The sequence below is a fragment of the Oratosquilla oratoria genome, chromosome 15 (assembly GCF_046742065.1).
Source record: "Oratosquilla oratoria isolate Oo_2021 chromosome 15, ASM4674206v1, whole genome shotgun sequence".
Taxonomy (NCBI): domain Eukaryota; kingdom Metazoa; phylum Arthropoda; class Malacostraca; order Stomatopoda; family Squillidae; genus Oratosquilla; species Oratosquilla oratoria.
Window position 1 is genome coordinate 35,792,669 of NC_134791.1, and position 18,925 is coordinate 35,811,593.

Below are 18,925 nucleotides of genomic sequence, written 5' to 3' on the forward strand. Positions count from 1 at the left end.
TAATAGTGCTGACATCAACTGCCTCGGCTCCATAAGTGTTCACCAAGTGTCGACAAATGTTGATTGGTTCCACTTCTGCATGGAGGAATTCAGTAGTGCATCTTTGTCTGTGACACTCATTCATGACAAGGGTTACTTATTAGACCGTTACATTGTAAATATCTGCAACAGAAAGATGAAAATTTCAGGTTATGAGCACAAAGGTCCTGTCATCATAATAATGCCATAAACAATCCTCATGGATCCCTTGGTAAAGAATAAAGAATAGGAGGTTTTACTTTTGGAAGTACCCTGGTATATAGTCAGATAGCAATTTAGAAGACTTCTTATGAAAGGGGTGGCTGAATCAAGGTGTGCACCCATGCTACACTCATCTTACACCTGTTTCTCCTACCATCTTAACACCTCATGGATAAAGGGTCATCTCAGTCCCTAGCTACACTTCTCAGTTCGAAGACCCCACTGCCTCCACAGTGGGGCCTGGTCCATGTATCACATTACCATTCATATTTCATAAGGTCTTTCAAAAAAAGTATCTGACCATTGTTCACTAAAAAGTACTCGTACCCATGTACAACAAACTTACCCTAATGCCCTTCAAAGTAGTTCCCTTGGGTAGCCACATGCTTTTCCCAACAGTCCTGCCACTGTAGGAAGCAATGCTGGAACCCCTCTTTTGGGATGGCACACAGCTGGTCCATTGCATTAAACATAATTTCTTCCCTAGATGATATCTGGTCCCTTTCAGGGGCATTTTCAGCTTTGGGAAAAGCCAGGAGGCACAATGAGCCATGTCAGGAGAGTAGGGGGCCTGATGAAGCATTGTGTTTGGCCAGGAAACTCTTCAAATGTGAAGAATTGGCAGGTGCACTAACATGATGGAGCTGCCAATTGCCAGTTGTCCACAGGTCTGGCCATATGCATTGCACAGCATCAGGAAAGTGATGCAGAACATCTTGTAATGCTCCTTGGTGATAGTTTTACCATGTGGTGCATACTGGTGATGAACTATGCCACTGGAGTTGAAGAAGACTGTCGGCATGACTTTGACATTGCTGCTGACTTGCCTTGCTTTTTTTTTTTTGTCTCAGGAATATTGGATGCTTTCATTGTGATGATTGCAACTTGGTTTCTGGGTCACACCCATAAATGCAGGACTTATCACCAATGATCATTGTGTTGAGGAAGTTGGGATTGCTCAATTATAAGCAGTTTTGGTATGAACTTCACTGAGATTCTCCTGAAGCCTAAATCCTTCATCATAATGGAATGAATGGATCCAGTGCTGATGCCCACCTTGTTTGCAAGTTCTGTGATTGTAATTCGATGATCCTGCATCACCAGGGTCCTCATTTGGTTAATGATGATCTCGTTTCAGTATGTTGAGGGCCTACCAGAGTGTGATTCACTCTCCATTGATGTGCGGCCATCTTTGGAGTGGTTGTACCTCTCCTTTATCTGTGTGGTGCCCATTGCTTTGTCCTTGCAGGCCTGTTGGATCTTGCAGATTGTTTCCACTTGAGAATTGCCATGCTTTACACAAAATTTTATGTAGTAATGTGGTTAAAGTTTTTCTGTCATCTTGTCCCAAAACAAAAATCTGTGCTCTCTTACACATCCTCACTCATCGGCAGTCTGCCATCGACTGACAGCTTTTGCAGGTGGGAAAACATTCACACATACATATACAAAAGGCTCTTTTCCCTCTTAAATGGGAGGTAGCTAAAAGACAAAGGCATAGAAACCACTCCCACCCATTCCATCCCCTACATACTCCACTCCCCTCTACCCTCTTCTTTCCCTTTTATCTTGGCACCTCCTGGATGATGGGTTATCCCTGCATCTTGTCCACTGCTCTGGGTCAGAAGCAGTGTCGCAAGACTTGGCACATCCACAGTAAGGCCGCTTCATTAATTCGGCGACCACCCGCCTCTCCATCCCCTCATGCAGAAAAGGAGAAGACAGGGAGAAATCCCTTTGGACTGTGTCAATTTATTTCTCATGCTCCCTCATCCCCATCCCCCACCCACTCCCCCTCATGCATCACAGCATCATCCATACATGACCTTTCTCCATTCACCCCTGTCCTTCTTCAAGAGACCTTCCCCTCTTTCCCAGTGCCCCTTTTACCCCATCCATCCATCTCATCCTAGGTTGCCCCCTCATGTTCACTCCTTCCACCTCTGCCTTCAACACCTCTTTTACTAATCTTTCTTCACTCATTCTTTCCATGTGTCCAAACCATCCTAATACTCTTTCATCAACCCTATCTCCCTACTCCCTTTCCATCCCTGTTCTCCTCCTCACCTCCTCATTTCTCACTCTATCTAGCCTAGTAACCCTTATCATACATCTCCGGCATTTCATATCAAACACATTCAAACTCCTTCTCTCTTCCTCTCTTATGTTCCATGTTTCTGCCTCGTACATTAGGGTTGTCTACATATGTGCACCAAACCATGTTATTCTAACTTCATTTGTTTACACAGAAAAAATTGAGGTTGGATACTTTTTTAACAGACCTTGTATAACAAAGTAGAAGGAGGTCATCAATTGAACTATATTTTTCTAGAAGTATGTTAATGTGATTGCTTTTATTTTGCAGTCGTTTTGGTACACCAGAGGAGTTGAAGGAATTGGTGGACACAGCTCATGCAAACGGTATCACGGTACTGTTGGATGTAGTACATTCCCATGCTTCAAAAAATGTTCTTGATGGACTGAACCAATTTGATGGCACTGATGCTTGCTACTTTCATGATGGTGCCAGGGGTGTGCATGACCACTGGGATTCAAAACTCTTTAATTATTCAAGGTAAAAAATTTCTTTTGGACTTGTATGCTGTTAATCACAAAGGTGCTGAGGTATAGGAAAAAGATCAAGGATTCCCTAGTTGCTAGGAGTGTGAAGGAAAGAGTCAGAAGGAACTGATGAGGAATTTGAATGGAGTGAAGGGATTGGTCAATCTGTTCTGGGAGTGAATGAATTAAGGTTAAGACTATGAAGGAACCCTGGCAAAGAATTTGAAGACACTGATATAAGCTTGAGGGCACTTAAAGATGTCGGAATGAACTTCAGCAGTCAGTACCTGTTTGATGTTTTTTATGGGAGAACCAAATAGTTAATGCATTTTGCTACACATTTTTCAGGGGGAGAATTCATAAATTAGATAATGATTATTTTTTTTAGATGGAAGTTGATGTAAGAGTACTGGTCCTTTCAGTTATTCCTATGCATCAAAGACACTTGGGATATAGGTTTTGATACCATGTTGATAACGAGTATGTTAAGATGCATATTTAAATGAGTTTCTGCTTCCTATTACAGCTACGAAGTTTTGAGGTTTCTCCTCTCCAACCTCAGGTGGTATTTGGAAGAGTACAAGTTTGATGGCTTCAGGTAAATTCTGTATTTCAAGATGTGAATGAAGTTTGTTTATATATTTTCTCTCTACTACAACTTAGTTTGTATTATATCTAACTTCCTAGATTCATGCTTTTTTTATGTTTTGTACAGATTTGATGGAGTGACATCAATGATTTACCACTCACATGGTTTGGGTGAAGGTTTCTCTGGTGACTACATGGAGTATTTTGGACTTAATGTGGACACAGAGGCATTAGTGTACCTGATGTTGGCCAACCACATGATACATACATTGTATCCCAATGCAATCACAGTATCAGAGGTATATACAGTGGATAGATAGTATTATAAATCATAAGATTTTGTAGATTTTTTTTCTATTTTGTAAGAGAATTGTCATTAAACATTTACCAATTTCAGGATGTATCAGGAATGCCAGCAATGTGTCGACCGGTCGAAGAAGGCGGGATTGGTTTTGACTATCGCTTAGGTATGGCTATTCCTGATAAGTGGATTGAATTGCTCAAAGAACATGAGGATGATGAGTGGAGTATAGGGGACATAGTTCATACTTTAGAAAACAGAAGGTACAAGGAAAAAACCATTGCATATGCTGAATCCCATGACCAGGTAATTCAAAATCATTTAGTCTTGCATGAATGTTTAGAGAGACTATGATAATGACTACAGCATGTGATAATAGTGTGAAGTATGATTTTTTTTTTTTTTCTTATAAGTAATAAGGTGTAATTTAAAACTTAATATTTGATTCTGATATCAGGCACTAGTAGGAGACAAGACCATTGCATTTTGGTTAATGGACAAGGAAATGTACACAAATATGTCTGTGTTCTCGCCTCCATCACTTATTATTGACCGTGGTATTGCACTCCACAAAATGATTCGTCTTGTCACTCATGGTTTAGGTGGTGAGGCTTACCTGAATTTCATTGGTAAGTTTACAATCTTGTGTTGCTGCAATACTGTACTGTATTTGATCCACATAGTGTGGGAAACATTCAACCCACAATTGGAGCAAGCATCAGCACATGGAATGGGAGGGGGATGGGAAGTGCTGTGTAAGAACCTGGTGTGCTACATTTAATTCAATGAAAATAAATAACTTTAAACTGAAAGGGTGATCATTGCTTGAAGTCTTGCTGAAAGTTGATTACTCCGTCAATTGACATTAAAATCCAAGTTTAACTGTTTATGTTTAATGATATCTTTTCAAATAGGATAACTGTCAATTGATATTAAAATCCAAGTTTAACTGTATATGTTTAATGATATCTTTTAAAGTTGGATAACTTGCTGTATTTCTTTACATGGGGATTATTCATTGTTAGTTTTTAAATGTTTTTATTCTTTTCTTGTAAGGCAATGAGTTTGGTCACCCAGAGTGGTTGGATTTTCCAAGAATTGGTAACAATGAGAGCTACCATTATGCTAGAAGGCAGTTTAATCTTGTAGATGACGAGCTTCTCAAATACAAGTATCTAAATAACTTTGATTGTGCTATGAATGGCCTAGAAGAGAAATACGGATGGCTTCATGCTGAACCAGTAAGTATCTTGTGTTGTCAAAGTTTTTTTGGCATAGAAACCTGTCCATTTTACATGCGTAGAATCTATAAAGTTGGAACAAATTATGTCTCGGTGAAAAATAGCTTATTTAGAAAAAAAAAGCTTGGTTCTTCTTGTTTGATGAACAGGCAGAGAGCAGGATCCCGTACCTCATCAATGTTCCACTTTATTACCTTTTATGACTAAGATGAGAAACATGGTGACAGAATTCTTATCCATACTCCTCTTACTACAGAGTATAGAAAGTGGGAGTCACAGAAGTGGTAAATGACAGTTTCAAAGCAACATCATGAATGGGTGACAGTTGTAGAACCAAATTAACATCATTTGTTACTCTATCTATATACCAATAGCTTTTTCCTCTTATAAGGAAAGTAGCCAAGTCAAAAGGACATTCCCACTCCCACCCATTCCACTTCCATCCACCACCCTTTTCTCCCTCTCATCTTAGCCCCTCATGGATGAAGGGTCATCCCTGTATCCTGCCCTCTGCCCTGGGTCAGAAGCAATGCAGCAAGACTTGGTACATCCACAGCGAAGCCACTTCACTTAATCAATTACCCCCCCCTCTCTGTCCCCTCATTTGTCTATGTGTAGAGGTTTAACTCTAACATAGAGCAATGATGTGTGCCTCTAGTCCATAGGAGAGCCCCAAAACAGTCCATAAAGTATTGACTGCATACTACCTTGCTTGTTCTTGCATGATGATATGCAATACATAGATAGCTCAGTTCTTTTTTTTGCTTAAATAAAATGATGTTTACTTTTTATTACAGGGATATACAAGCACCAGACATGAAGGAGATAAGGTCATTGTTTTTGAACGAGCAGGACTTGTTTTCGTTTTCAACTTCCACTCAAATAGAAGTTTCCAAGACTATAAGGTAAGACAGACATTCAGGTTGCTTTATGGGATCTTGAGATATTTGTGTGTCTTAGGTGTTTCCATGTCCAATGTATGTTTGTGTGTGTGGAGGGGGGTCTGTGTTCCTGACCCTGTTACTGACCATCATCTTCAGGGGTTTTGGAGATTATTAGTGAGAGTGAAGGGACATGGAAAGTGAGCCAGTTGTTGTTTGTTGATGATACTCTGTGGTTAGGTCAGAGGAAGGTCTAATGCAGTTAGTGGCCTCTGGCTTCTTGTACAGAAAGAAGACAGCTTAAAGTAAATGTGGGAACAATTTTGTGTTTGTGATATCTAGATACCTGGTGGGAAAGCGAGGAGTGGAGATGGTGGGAAAATGAGGAGTGGAGGTGGAGGTAGAATGTAGATTGAGAGAAGCAAGTAAATGCCTTGGAGGATTAAAAAGTGTAATGAGAAATAGACATTTGGGAATGGATGCTAAGAGGAGATTGTATGAAGGAGTGATTGTGCCAGCAGCACTGTACAGGGCAGAAACATGGAACATAAGAGAGGAGGAGTTTGAATGTATTTGAGATAAGGTGCCTAAGAAATATGACAGGGGTTACTAGGCTGGATAGACTGAGGAATGAGGAGGTGAGGAGGAGAATGGGGTGTGGAAAGGGAGTTGGGAGATAGGGCTGATGAAAGAGTATTGGGATGGTTTGGACACGTGGAAAGACTGAGTGAAGAAAGACTAGTAAAAGAGGTGTGGAAGGCAGACGTGGCAGGAGTGAACATAAGGGGGCAACCTAGGATGAGATGGATGGATGGGGTAAAAGGGGCATTGAGAAAGAGGGGAATGTCTGTTGAGGAAGGATGGGAGAGGACAGAAGGTAGGGGTGAGTGGAGAATGGTTGTGTATGGATGATGCTGTGATGTATGAGGGGGAGTGGGTGGGGGATGGGGGGTGAGGTAGTATGTGTTAGAAATAAATTGACGCAGCATAAAAGGATTTCTCCTATCTTCTCCTTTTCTGCATGAGGGGACAGAGGTGGGTTGCCGATTTAATGAAGCAGCCTTGCTGTGGATGTGCTGTGTCTTGCAACACTGCTTCTGACCCAGGGCAGTGGACAAGATGCAGGGATGACCCAACATCTAGGAAGTGCCAAGATAAGAGAGAAGGAAGGGGGTGGATGGGAGTGGAGAATGTTGGGAATGGAATGGGTGGGAGTGGATTTTAAACCATTGTTTTTTGGCTACCTCCCTCGTAAAGGGGAAAAAGCCTTTGGCATATGTATGTATGTATGATATCTAGGAAGTATTTTTCATTCATGTTTTATGTTTGATTTTTTCTAGATTGGTGTCAGCTGTAGTGGGAAGTACAAAATAGTCTTAGATACTGATGACAGAGAATTTGGTGGATTTCATCGTTTAGATCATTCGACTGATTTTTTCACATCCCCTGAGGGATGGAATGGAAGGTCCTGTTCAACAATGGTGACTATTTTTATGTTTTACAATGTATTTCTTACAATAATTTTGAAAACTTGCAACTTTATTCTAAGGGGAGATACCTCATACCTCTCAACTTTTGGTAACTTCTCATTCAATTTGTTTACTTTCATCACCTCTACCCCCCCATCATTTCCTCCTTTTCTACATTTCCTGCACTCTCAATTTCCCTTCTACCAAAAAATGACTTGACACTCCACCACTCTTCTGAAAACATCAACGTCCAGAACCCTTCCTCTCCTTCCTGTTGGTACCACTACGTAGTTCATTAATGCCCTATTGAGCACGCTTCTGTCCACCACCCTTTCTCATGTATACTTATGATTGTCTCTTCTCTTAAACACTGTTTACTCTCATCAACTTTTTTTCTAAACACATCTCCAACATCATCTCTCCATAAAAATTCTTATGTGGTTTGCCAAACTTCTCTACTACTCCAAAGGATTACAAAGGCGGAGCATGCCGACAGGAGACCTTTTGATCCATATCTAGGTCGGATGCGAAAAAAAAAATCATATTAATAATAAAATAATAAATAAAAACTATAATAATGTAAATAACAAATAAAATACATGAATAAATGTAAATAGTAAATAATAATAAATTGACATATAACTAATAATAAATGAAAATCAGACAGACAAATGATAACAAAACAAAAACAAATGATATAAGATAAATTATAATCATTACAGCATCTTACTTAGGTATTTATCTAAATGATTCTTAAAGCTTCGAACTGAACTACATTGCACTACCTGTGCAGGAAGTTTATTCCATTCATTAACTACACGGTTGGCAAAGTTGTTTCTACCCACTTCCATCAGTATAATTTTCCAACTATTGTTATATACTAAAATGAGGGACCAACATTGGGTATCTGCAAAAAGTTATTTTGTGTCAAGGATGTCAGAAAGTAATTTCTTTGCGGCCTATCTTCAAACCCCATCAGTTTCCTCAGTTTCATTTAGAAGTGCAGGGCTGACACTAGAGCCTTAAAACTAGGCCTAGGGTTTTTATAAAGTTTGTCTGTATTTCCTCCACTTTGAAACACAAGAAGAGATGACAACCTGTGATTGCTCTCCTTGTTATAACTGGTGACAAAGAAACTGTTCCACACTACTACAATGTTGATCTCAGAGAGAGATATATATATATATATATATATATATATATATATACATATACATACATACATACATATATATATATACATATACATACATACATACATACATACAGAGCTGGGCGTGTTCCTCAGTGCGTACCTAGGTGTGTCCCTCAGTGACTATATATGTGCCAGTCAGGACACTGAGGAATGCATCCAGCTCTGTATATATACCAAGATCAATGGGAGAGCTCAAGGACCATTGCCAGGTGCTTTGGGGGTGCAGGTTTCCATTCAGTGAAACTTGGGGCAACAGTTGAATACTAAAATAATATACTGTGTATAACATACAGGCCCCTCATAGTTTGAATTACTTGACTCTTGTAGTGTTATCCTCCTTGATGTAAAATTTAATACGGAATTTGCTGGATATCCTTAATGTCATCTTCTTTTGCAATTTTATCTCTTAATGTTGACAAAGTTTTTCATGCCTCTTACTGATGTCCTTTGAGTTCATGATGTTTGATGTGAAAATTCTTCATTCTTATTTTCAAGTAATATATTTTTTCTTTGCAGATTTACATACCATCAAGAGTTGCTATTGTTTTAGCAAATGTTGGATGAAAGGAAAGTGAACAGGTGGGTACATTCGGTTGGAATGTATAGCGAAGCTTTCACAATGCAAGTAGCACAATTCTAGATTCTAGAAAAAATATATATAATGAGGAGGTGAGGAGGAGAACTGTGGTGGAAAGGGAGTTAGGAGATAAGGTGGATGAAAGAGTATGGGGATGGTTTGGACACATGGAAAGAATGAGTGAAGAAAGACTAGTAAAAGAGGTGTGGAAGGCATATGTGGAAGGAGTGAACATAAGGGGGCAACCTAGGATGAGATGGATGGATGGGGTAAAAGGGGATTGGGAAGGAGAGGAATGTCAGTTGATTAAGGATGGGAGAGGACAAAAGATAGGGGTGAGTGGAGAATGGTTATGTATGGATGATGCTGTGATGTATGAGGGGAAGTGGGTGGGGGATGGGGGGTGAGGTAGTATGTGTGAGAAAAATTTGACGCAGCCCGAAGGGATTTCTCCCAGTCTTCTTTTCTGCATGAGGGGAGAGAGAGGGTGGGGTCACCAATTTAATGAAGCTGCTTTGCTGTGGATGTGCTGTGTCTTGCGACACTGCTTCTGACCTAGGGCAGTGGACAAGATGCAGGGATGACTTGTTATCCAGGAGGTGCCAAGATGGGAGGGAGGGAAGGAGGTGGAGGGGAGTGGAGTGTGATAGGGATGGAATAGGTGGGAGTGGTTTTTGTGCCTTTGATTTTTGGCTACCTCCCTTATAATGGGGAAAAAAACCTTTGGTATATGTATGTGTGTATACATACATACATATACTAAGGCTTTTTCACCCTTACAAGGGAGGTAGCCAAAAAGGAAAATGCATAAAATCATTCCCACCCATTCCATCCCTGAATACACTCCACACCCCTCCACCCTCCCTCATCTTAGCACCTCCTGGATGACGGGTCATCCCTGCACCTTGTCCACTGCCCTGGGTCAGAAGCAGTGTCGCAAGACACAGCACATCTACAGCAAGGCCGCTTCATTAAATCGGCGACCCCCCCCCTCTCCGTCCCCCCATGCATAAAAAAGACAGGGTATATGTGTGTATATATATATCTATATATCTATATATATCTATATATATCTATATATATATATATATATATCTATATATATATATATATATTATATAGATATCTGTATATATATATCATACACTTTATTCAACAATGCTGAAGAACCTTCACTGAATGACCAATGGACTGAACTGGTGGCAGTATTTATTACTCGGGTTGTGGATCTCTTGTCGCAAGACACAGCACATCTACTGCAAGGCCGCTTCATTAAATCGGCGACCCCCCTCTCCGTCCCCCCATGCATAAAGAAGACAGGGTATATGTGTGTATATATATATCTATATATATATATATATATTATATAGATATCTGTATATATATATCATACACTTTATTCAACAATGCTGAAGAACCTTCACTGAATGACCAATGGACTGAACTGGTGGCAGTATTTATTACTCAGGGGTTGTGGATCTCTTGTAAGGAGCACTGGTGTATTAAATGAATTGAAGCTTTATAAAATTCGAATGTTCTTTTATATATGTGAGTAAAGGATATTACATCTTCTTGGGAGAACACTAACTTCTATATTTTGGCTGCCAACTGCAGCCTATTTTCCTGAAGAGGGCTGCAGTAGGCAGCCGAAATATAGATATTACATCATGTTTATCAAAGGAATTGGTTTTCTTAGGTAACTGATATGTTATAGAGGAAGTAAGTAGAGACACCATAGAACAGTGGTAGCATCTCTTAACCTCTCCCCCATTTCCGAGTTAGTACTAAGCATTTGACCAAGCTTCCCTTCCATGGGTTCCCAAATCGTTCATTATAATATCAGATATCAAATTGGGCCAGTGTCTCGTTTCAGTGCTAGTACATGATCAGTCTTACAAAAGAGACTAGGAGCAATATTGATTGATTGATACTTGATCAGAAAGATTGAACTGATTACACTGGTTTGAGATTATGTTCACAACCACGTACATGTAGTTCTCACAATATGAAATATAGTAAGCAATAGTAATGAGGTACAAAAGCCGATATCATTCCCAACATGGTTTCTTACTACTCCTCATTCTTGTTGGTTTGGTGAGATGTTGGTGAAGTAGGTTTTGTTACAAAGTAATTGAACAAATCTGCTCCAACTCAAGTTTTTGTGTTTTTCCCTGATTTAGAAGCTTCTGCAGTCAAACATTTTTGCAGTTGTCCTTGTGGACATATGCAGTTATATGTGTTTGTTTCTCATGCAGCCTTGTTTATCTTTTGGTGTTGAGAATATTTATTTATGGATGATTTGACACAGCTCAATGGAATTTCTCCTCATATCTTCTATTTTTTACATGAGAGCATGAGGAGAGAGGGACAGTTTGTAAATAAAGTGGGTGGCCCCGGCTTTGGTGTGCTGTATCTTACATTGGTTCTGACCTGAGCAATGGGTAGGGGATAGGGATGACCCTTCATCCACGAAGAGCTAAGATAGAAGGGAAACAAATGGGTGATGGATGGGAGTGACATTGGGTGCATGCATGCCTTGAGTGCATGCCTTGTCTGGGTATCTTCCTTGTAAGGTGGAAAATGCCCATGGCATATATATAGATAGCATTCTTTAATTTGTTATCCTTTGTGTGGATAGGAGGTAAAGGGAACACGGGCTGAGGGAAATACTTTTATTCCTGACTAGTTTTGCCAGAGACGCTTCTTCAGAGGAAGAAGCCACTTCGGCGAAACAAATGAGGAATAAAAGTATTTCCCTCAGCCCGTGTTCCCTTTACCTCCTATCCACATTCGTCACAATATTCACACATTTGTCTTATTATCCTCTCTTTTTCAGGTTCACTTGACAACATTTGTTGCTGATGTTTAGTAATGGTTGACTGATGCTAAAGGAAAATGATGTAGTAATGAGGTGGTTATAATGTTTACTGTTGAAAAGGTTGTGTTGTGATACAAGAGAATGTATATATTTATATATAGATAAACAATGTACATGTGTAAATTGAACATCATAGAAGCCTTCAGACAGGTATAATGACTTGGAGAACAGGAGGTAGGACCTCATGAACATTGCTTCTTCCCTGTGTACTACAATTAGGTCACGAGGAAGTGATAAGGAGGGGAGAGGTCAAAGTGACAATAAATATGGGAGGGAGGGAGGTAGAGGTTGAATGAGTTTCTGAAGGGGAAAGGAAGATTATCTTGTATTTTTACCCTTTATTTTTTGGGGGGAAACTTTTACTATTTACTCCCCCCCATTCTTTTGGTTTTGGATACTTCTGTGGAACTACTGGTGATGGCTGTGTTGCCAACTTCTGTTATGGCAAAATATCCCATGGACAGAAAACGAATGCATATGTATGTACACATTCATGTAGCATGTATATTGTATATGTATACTTACCAAAGTCTCTGGAACCAGTGATGGATACCATACCTGTAAGTAGTTGTCTTGTGAGATGGGACATCAAAAGAGATCATCAGCCTGCTGCCCACATTCAAAACTCATGATCTGTTGGCCATTTATAGAATTATGAAAGGCATGGAAGTCTTTGATAAAGAAGACTTATTGAATTGGGATAGAAGAAAAACAAGGGGACATGAAAAGAAACTCAAAAAAGACAGCTATAGAAGAGATCTGAAAAAAGAAAAAATACACACAGAGTGGTGGATATCTGGAACATTGGACAAAACAATAGTGTGTGCAAACACCATACATGAATTTAAGAACAAACTAGATGTTGTGAGATACAAAGATGGGACTCCACGAGCATAGCTCCCCATCCCATAGAATACAACTTGGTAAATACTGCCATCTAGAGGTTCACTCATGAGGGGCTGTCATCCACATGAAAGTGGCAGTTGCCGACAAGTCTGTCAAAATAAACACCACGTGAAATACCTGTAACAAGGGAAACATCGAACTAATAAAGGCTCCGTCCTCACATGGTGATTATTTCAATGGGCTATCGCACTGGGCTCAGTGTCTCAAAAAATTTGAATGTATTTCCTCCACTGGGCTCAGTGTCTCAAAAAATTTGAGATCTGGAATCTGGTGACTGTTCCCATCCTTATACAGTGAGACCTCTCATTAACGGATGTTAATTAGCTGTGTTTTCGGTGTTTTGGAGTGGTTTTTGGGTGGCATAGTGATTGCACGCACTAAACAACAGCACCAAAAACACAGCGAAAACACCACAAACACAGCTAATTAACGTCCGTTAATGAGAGGTCTCACTGTACTACTATAATCCAGTGACAAAGTCCCAGACTGATGCAACAAACAACAGTTCAACATTTCTTCCTATAGAGAACTATAAGAGAGCTTGAGGACTGTTGGCAGCAGTAATGGGGCTGCAGGTTTCCAGTCAGTGAAAAAGATGACAGGTATTATTATTATTGTTATTACTTAAGGCATTCTTCCCCTAATAAGGGGAGTAACTGAGTCAAAACATATATCCTCATCGTAAACAAATAAGAGCCATTCATCCAACCCTCCCACCTCAATGCCTTGGGGCTGAAGGTTCATCCTGTCCTTTACTTTCACATATTGGTCAAAAGCAATGCAGTGAAGAACACGTCTTCCACAGGAGGGCCCATTAGCCAGAGCTGGCTTACCCCTGTTGTTTCACTATTTTTAATTCCCTCCTTATCCACTCAAAAATCAATTATGAAACAGGTGAGAACATCACCTTTTTGAGTTGTCATTTCACCATCCATTCACACACTCCATCTATTCACTCCCATTTTTTGCCCACTGTCTTTCTGCTCATTGGACATACCTTGTGCATCCAGAGTCCCCTTCACCCCATGCATCCATCTTGTTCTCCATCTTCTCGAGCATACTCCATCCACGTTTGCTTTCCATACTCTGGTAGTCTTTCTTCATTCATTGTTTCTCATTCTCAAAACACCTCAGCGCTCTCAATTCTATTCACTTTGACAGCTTTTCTCCCCATTCCTATTCTGTGTCTCGCCACCACATTTCTTGCTTAATCCATTCTTGTAACATCCAGCATGTTCCTGAAACGTCTAGTCTTGAAAACACATGATCTTCTTCTTTCTGCCATCTTTATTTTCCAAGTCTTTGCTCTACATAGCAGTATGTGCAATAAAGAGAATCCCCGGTATATGAAATTCTGATATACTATGATTCAAAGATACAAATAGGAAATGGTGAGGACAATTTTCTCTGTATAAAAGGGACATGGCTCAATAATATAAAAAAGTATGAAAAAATTATGAAAATATTGTATACAACTAAGTCTACTGCATGGTCAATGACAGTACCTGCCTCGCTTCAATATATGAATTATCGATGTACAAAAGTCTTGAAAAGTATGTATCCCTATTGTATAATGGGGATTTCCTGTACATACAAACTAGGCATGTGCATAATGGAATGTAAAATTAACTAGGCGTGGGATGGGAACAGAGAACCGCAAAAAGAAACATAGTCATGGGGAGATAGATGAAAAAGTGGAAAAGAACCAGAAGTATTTGGCTACAAAATGTTTTGGTATTTTTGTGCTATTTGTAACCATTATTCATGAGGAGAAATGTTCTGGCTGGAAAAGTGAACGTATATATCATAACTAGATAATCTATCCAATACCAGTCTAGCTTATCAGGTGCCTGAAAAATTGGGTTTGTATACTTGTATGTATATTAGGGTATTTTTTCTCTGTCTCTTATCTCGGTCTCTCTCTGTCACTCACTATCTCTGTGTCTTTCTCTGTCACTCATTCTCTGTGTCTCTCCTCTCTCTCTCGTATATATATATATATATATATGTCCATATAGACTTCAGCCTTGGGCAGAGTGTACCTTAAATTTTGTATCTAATTTGGGAAAGCGGCAACCTAGACATTTGAAATGTTGAAGGAGGCCTATGGCAACAAGGCAGTATAAATAATGACATGTTTGGGGAGCATCCATGTTTCCAAAGGAAGAACACTGGAAGATGACAAGATCAGGGCATGTAGCTTTCACTGGGTGCTTTATTAAATATTTGGAGGTGGAAGGAAAAAATGCATGTGTAATCTGACATCAGGAATGCATGCATGATGTGGAACAAGCAGTCAATCTTTTGCCTTGGGGTATCTCTTGGAAGGACCTATAACACTCAGGTAGCCATGGCATGGAACAAAAGAAGTGTAATTACCCAGAAAGTATTGTATAACTATGCAACAAAACTTTTTGATATTTAAAATTTACAAATTGCTATGCTAATGATGGAAGATATACCTCTAACAGAAACCAAGTTCATGGGAAAGCTTTGCATAAATATTTTATTGTTAGCACAATTTGATTTTCATATATATTACTTTTAGAATAGAATGAGTTTTTCTTTAATTTTTTTTGTCTGATTAGTTGCTAGTTATGTAGCACAAAATATAGCAATATTGATGTAACGTGCACATGGATAGGTATAAACTTCTGTCTGGAGAGATATTGCAAGTAGAGGTCCTCAGGGTTCTGTTCCAGGACCATTTCTTTTCGTAGTACACGTCAGTGATGCGGAATGTGGACTTCAATTTAGTGTCTCTAAATTCACTGATGATTTTAAGCTGTGTGGAGTAGTAAATGATTACATTAATGAATTGGATATTCAAGGAGATTTAGGCAAACTACAACATTGATCTCAAAAGTAGCTAATGAGATTTAGTCCAAGTAATTGTAAAGTTGTGCACATAGGTCTGTGTATGTACATATCAAAAGGCTTCTTTCCCCTGTACAAGAAGGTGGCCAGCCAAGTTATGCACCCACCCTCCACCTATCTCATACTTATCCATGCCCACTTGTATCTCTTTTAGAAAATCTCTTGGCTCATTGAAGTGCAAGGAGCACATAGATGAAAATGCTAAATATGATTACAAGTTGTCTGAAAAAAAAAACAAAAAAAACTGTGGAGAACTAAAAATTGACCCATCTTATAAGGGGGAAGAGGCCTTTTGGTATGTAGATAGGAGAATAAAAAAGAACTGTTTTCTACTACTTTCTTGAAATCTTGTCCTTACCATTTCCATGACACCTTTTTTGTGCGATGTTATTCCCAAGGATAGAGTCTTTATTTATTGCCAACAAAATACAAATACAATCATGCCCTTGTCACAGGAGCACAAGAAAAAGAAAAGTTGGTGTCCTGGGAGTGGTACAGGAGAGTGTAAAGTAGAACAATAGAAATGAGGAATTTTGAAAATTATTAAGTGGCACAGTATTCCTCAGGGAGTGAGGATTTGTTTCCAAACATAAAAGAATGGTGGCACAATATAGTTTTACAAAGATTACTATTTTGTTAGAACCAAATAATTTCTTTGTGTATAATTAGCAACCAGTGCTGCACTGATGAAATGAAGTGTATACGAGTTTTAATCACGTACAGGCAGATTGATCAATCCTGTGAAATTGAATGTTGTGAAATATTATAGCCTGTATATATTCAAGACTACAATGTCTTTATGTAGATTTTAACATGGCAGAATAAGCAATACTATATTTGTTAATAATTTTTCATGGAACACCGATGCTATTTTGCTTTACAGTTTCCCATTACTCATCACACTATGTTTCAGCATTACCCCTTTTGATAGCTACTGCTAATAAGTCTTAAGTTTCTTTTACTTCTGACTATTGTATATCAACACATGGTGGAGGTTACTCTAAACATATTCCAGCATTTTGCATTATAGGTGTTTAAGGGTGAGAAAGATTGCAATTTTCTGATCTTTTGTGATAGACAGTTGGGCCGAATAATTGATTAAACTGGAAGACCAGACACTATATATTGTACATATATGAATATGCATTCACATAGTTGTGTTTGGTAAAATTGAGTCAGATTTTTCATATTCTGTACGAGGAATATTGAAGAGGAGTAAGTGTACGGGATAGGGTAGTAAAGGATTAATTGAAGGAAGGTGGCAAGAGATAAAAGAATGAATAGCAGAAGTTGAATATGGGTCAGCATTTCTTTATGATTGAAGAGTCTCCATCCTCAAGAAGAGTGCTGTCACAAAATTCCCGATGGAATTGACTGCACAAAATTTGTTCAGTAATTACCTCTTAACAGGATACAAATAAACAAAAGCTGTGATAAAGTTAAGTCTTACACTTCTATATTAATGACTGTGTAAAGATTGTGCAGTAATTACCCCCCCCAGACAAGATATGAATTTAAGGAAAGACTGTGATAAAATGAAAAACTTTGAAGTATTATATTTATGAAAACGACTCCAGATTTGAGTTGCATTCTTCACAAAAGGGCAAAGTGAGTGCCCCATTCTGAACCAGCATTTGTTGAGTTAAAGTAATTTTAGAGCTTGCATAAGACACATCATTTGATATATTTTCATCCATTACTTAAGTAAACACATGTATTTATATACTGATGCATGTGTGACCAATTGAACATAAAAATATGTAAAATTATTTGAGTTAACATCAGGCAATCCAAGCCGAGTGATAACTCAGAAACTGAAGGGAGTGTGAACTGATTGATTGCATTTAACTGGGACCACCTTAGCTCACCCTACATCTAAGTATTACATTGAGGAGAATGTAATTCATAAAATATACAACTTTGAAGGGTTGGAAAGAAGATAAATATATGCATGCACATAGACATTCACGGACAGAATTGAAAAAGATCTCTGGGTTTGAGATGGGAAGTTGTCATGGGAATTGGTTGAAAAAGACTATGAAGTAGTGGCCCCAAACTTTTGTAAATTCTGGGCCACTTCCCTCATTGTAAATACAATGGTGGATATCAAAGAAAAAAAAAAAATGCGCACACAGTTCTCCAGATAACCATACATTAATATAAAAATCCCTCTGGTGAACCCTCACAGGCACCATGATAGAGCTCTGAGGGTGCCATGGTGCCCATGAGCCACAGTTTGGGGATCACTGGTATAAAGGATACATTATCAAGAAATGTTTTTTTTGTACAGAAGCGACAACTCCTGGAATAACCTACATGTAGATGATGATGTAACCCAAGCAAAAGTCATAAACAGAATTAAGGTTTGGAGAAAAATATATGGGACCTCAAGGGCATTGCTTCTTTCCTGCATACTGTACTATAATTAGGCAAATACATGCATACGTGTTTCTTTTTTCTTCCACTGAATACTACAGTGAAAATATTTCTTGTGCCATATTTTGTGAAGGACCACGTTGTAATTAATATTGATAATCAACATAACTTGTTGAATGTTTTAGTTAGCATTTTATGTAGAGGAAAGACAATATTAACAAAGGGCATTTAAAGTATGTGAGAACTGGTGTTTTGGTTGTCTTTATACACCATGACCAAGATGAAAAGGAGTTGAGAACTAGCAAATTGGTTTACAGGTTCTGTTATTTTGGGATGTGCTAAAGTATTTTGGTTGTTGTTCAGTCTGTCTAATGTACATGATTCAGGGATGAACAAAGGGACATCAGTGTCGGAGAAAAGGATGGATGATAGATACAAATACATAAAGTCCCACAGGAAATAAGAGGTTATAAGATTGGTTGTACTGATAGAAATTTGTTACATTAACTATACAGCATATGTATTCATGTGCATGGATATAAGAACATACATGTACTACTGTATATAAAATAGTATAGCTAATTGATCAAAGTGAATATAGATATACGCATATGTATGAGAATAGATATGCAAGTTTAAGTAAAGAGTGATCTGCAAAAAGCTTTTATTATCTTCCCTCATTCAATAAATGTAAATGTCACTTCGATGCAACACTGATATGCTTATCATCTCGCACGTGCCCATCTCATGACTTATTATGACCCTCCAACATGTACATAGTTACCTCCTTATTACAACACGCATCCTACTAGAATGATCTACCTGCACAACCCC

General features: G+C 38.7%; 1 protein-coding gene across 2 annotated transcripts in view; it reads left to right on the forward strand.

Annotated features, from left to right (window-relative positions):
- AGBE (1,4-alpha-glucan-branching enzyme) overlaps positions 1 to 16,578 on the forward strand; it is a 37,012-nt gene extending 20,434 nt beyond the window's left edge. For both annotated transcript variants that reach the window (XM_076198792.1, XM_076198793.1), the window contains 10 exons: positions 2,606 to 2,815; positions 3,329 to 3,400; positions 3,518 to 3,689; positions 3,788 to 3,997; positions 4,149 to 4,320; positions 4,748 to 4,932; positions 5,730 to 5,837; positions 7,154 to 7,294; positions 8,994 to 9,056; positions 11,891 to 16,578. In XM_076198792.1, the coding sequence (XP_076054907.1) occupies positions 2,606 to 2,815; positions 3,329 to 3,400; positions 3,518 to 3,689; positions 3,788 to 3,997; positions 4,149 to 4,320; positions 4,748 to 4,932; positions 5,730 to 5,837; positions 7,154 to 7,294; positions 8,994 to 9,041 (1,318 nt within the window). In that variant the 3' untranslated portion in view covers positions 9,042 to 9,056; positions 11,891 to 16,578. The remainder of the gene's footprint in view (positions 1 to 2,605; positions 2,816 to 3,328; positions 3,401 to 3,517; positions 3,690 to 3,787; positions 3,998 to 4,148; positions 4,321 to 4,747; positions 4,933 to 5,729; positions 5,838 to 7,153; positions 7,295 to 8,993; positions 9,057 to 11,890) is intronic.
- The last annotated feature ends 2,347 nt before the right edge of the window (positions 16,579 to 18,925 follow it).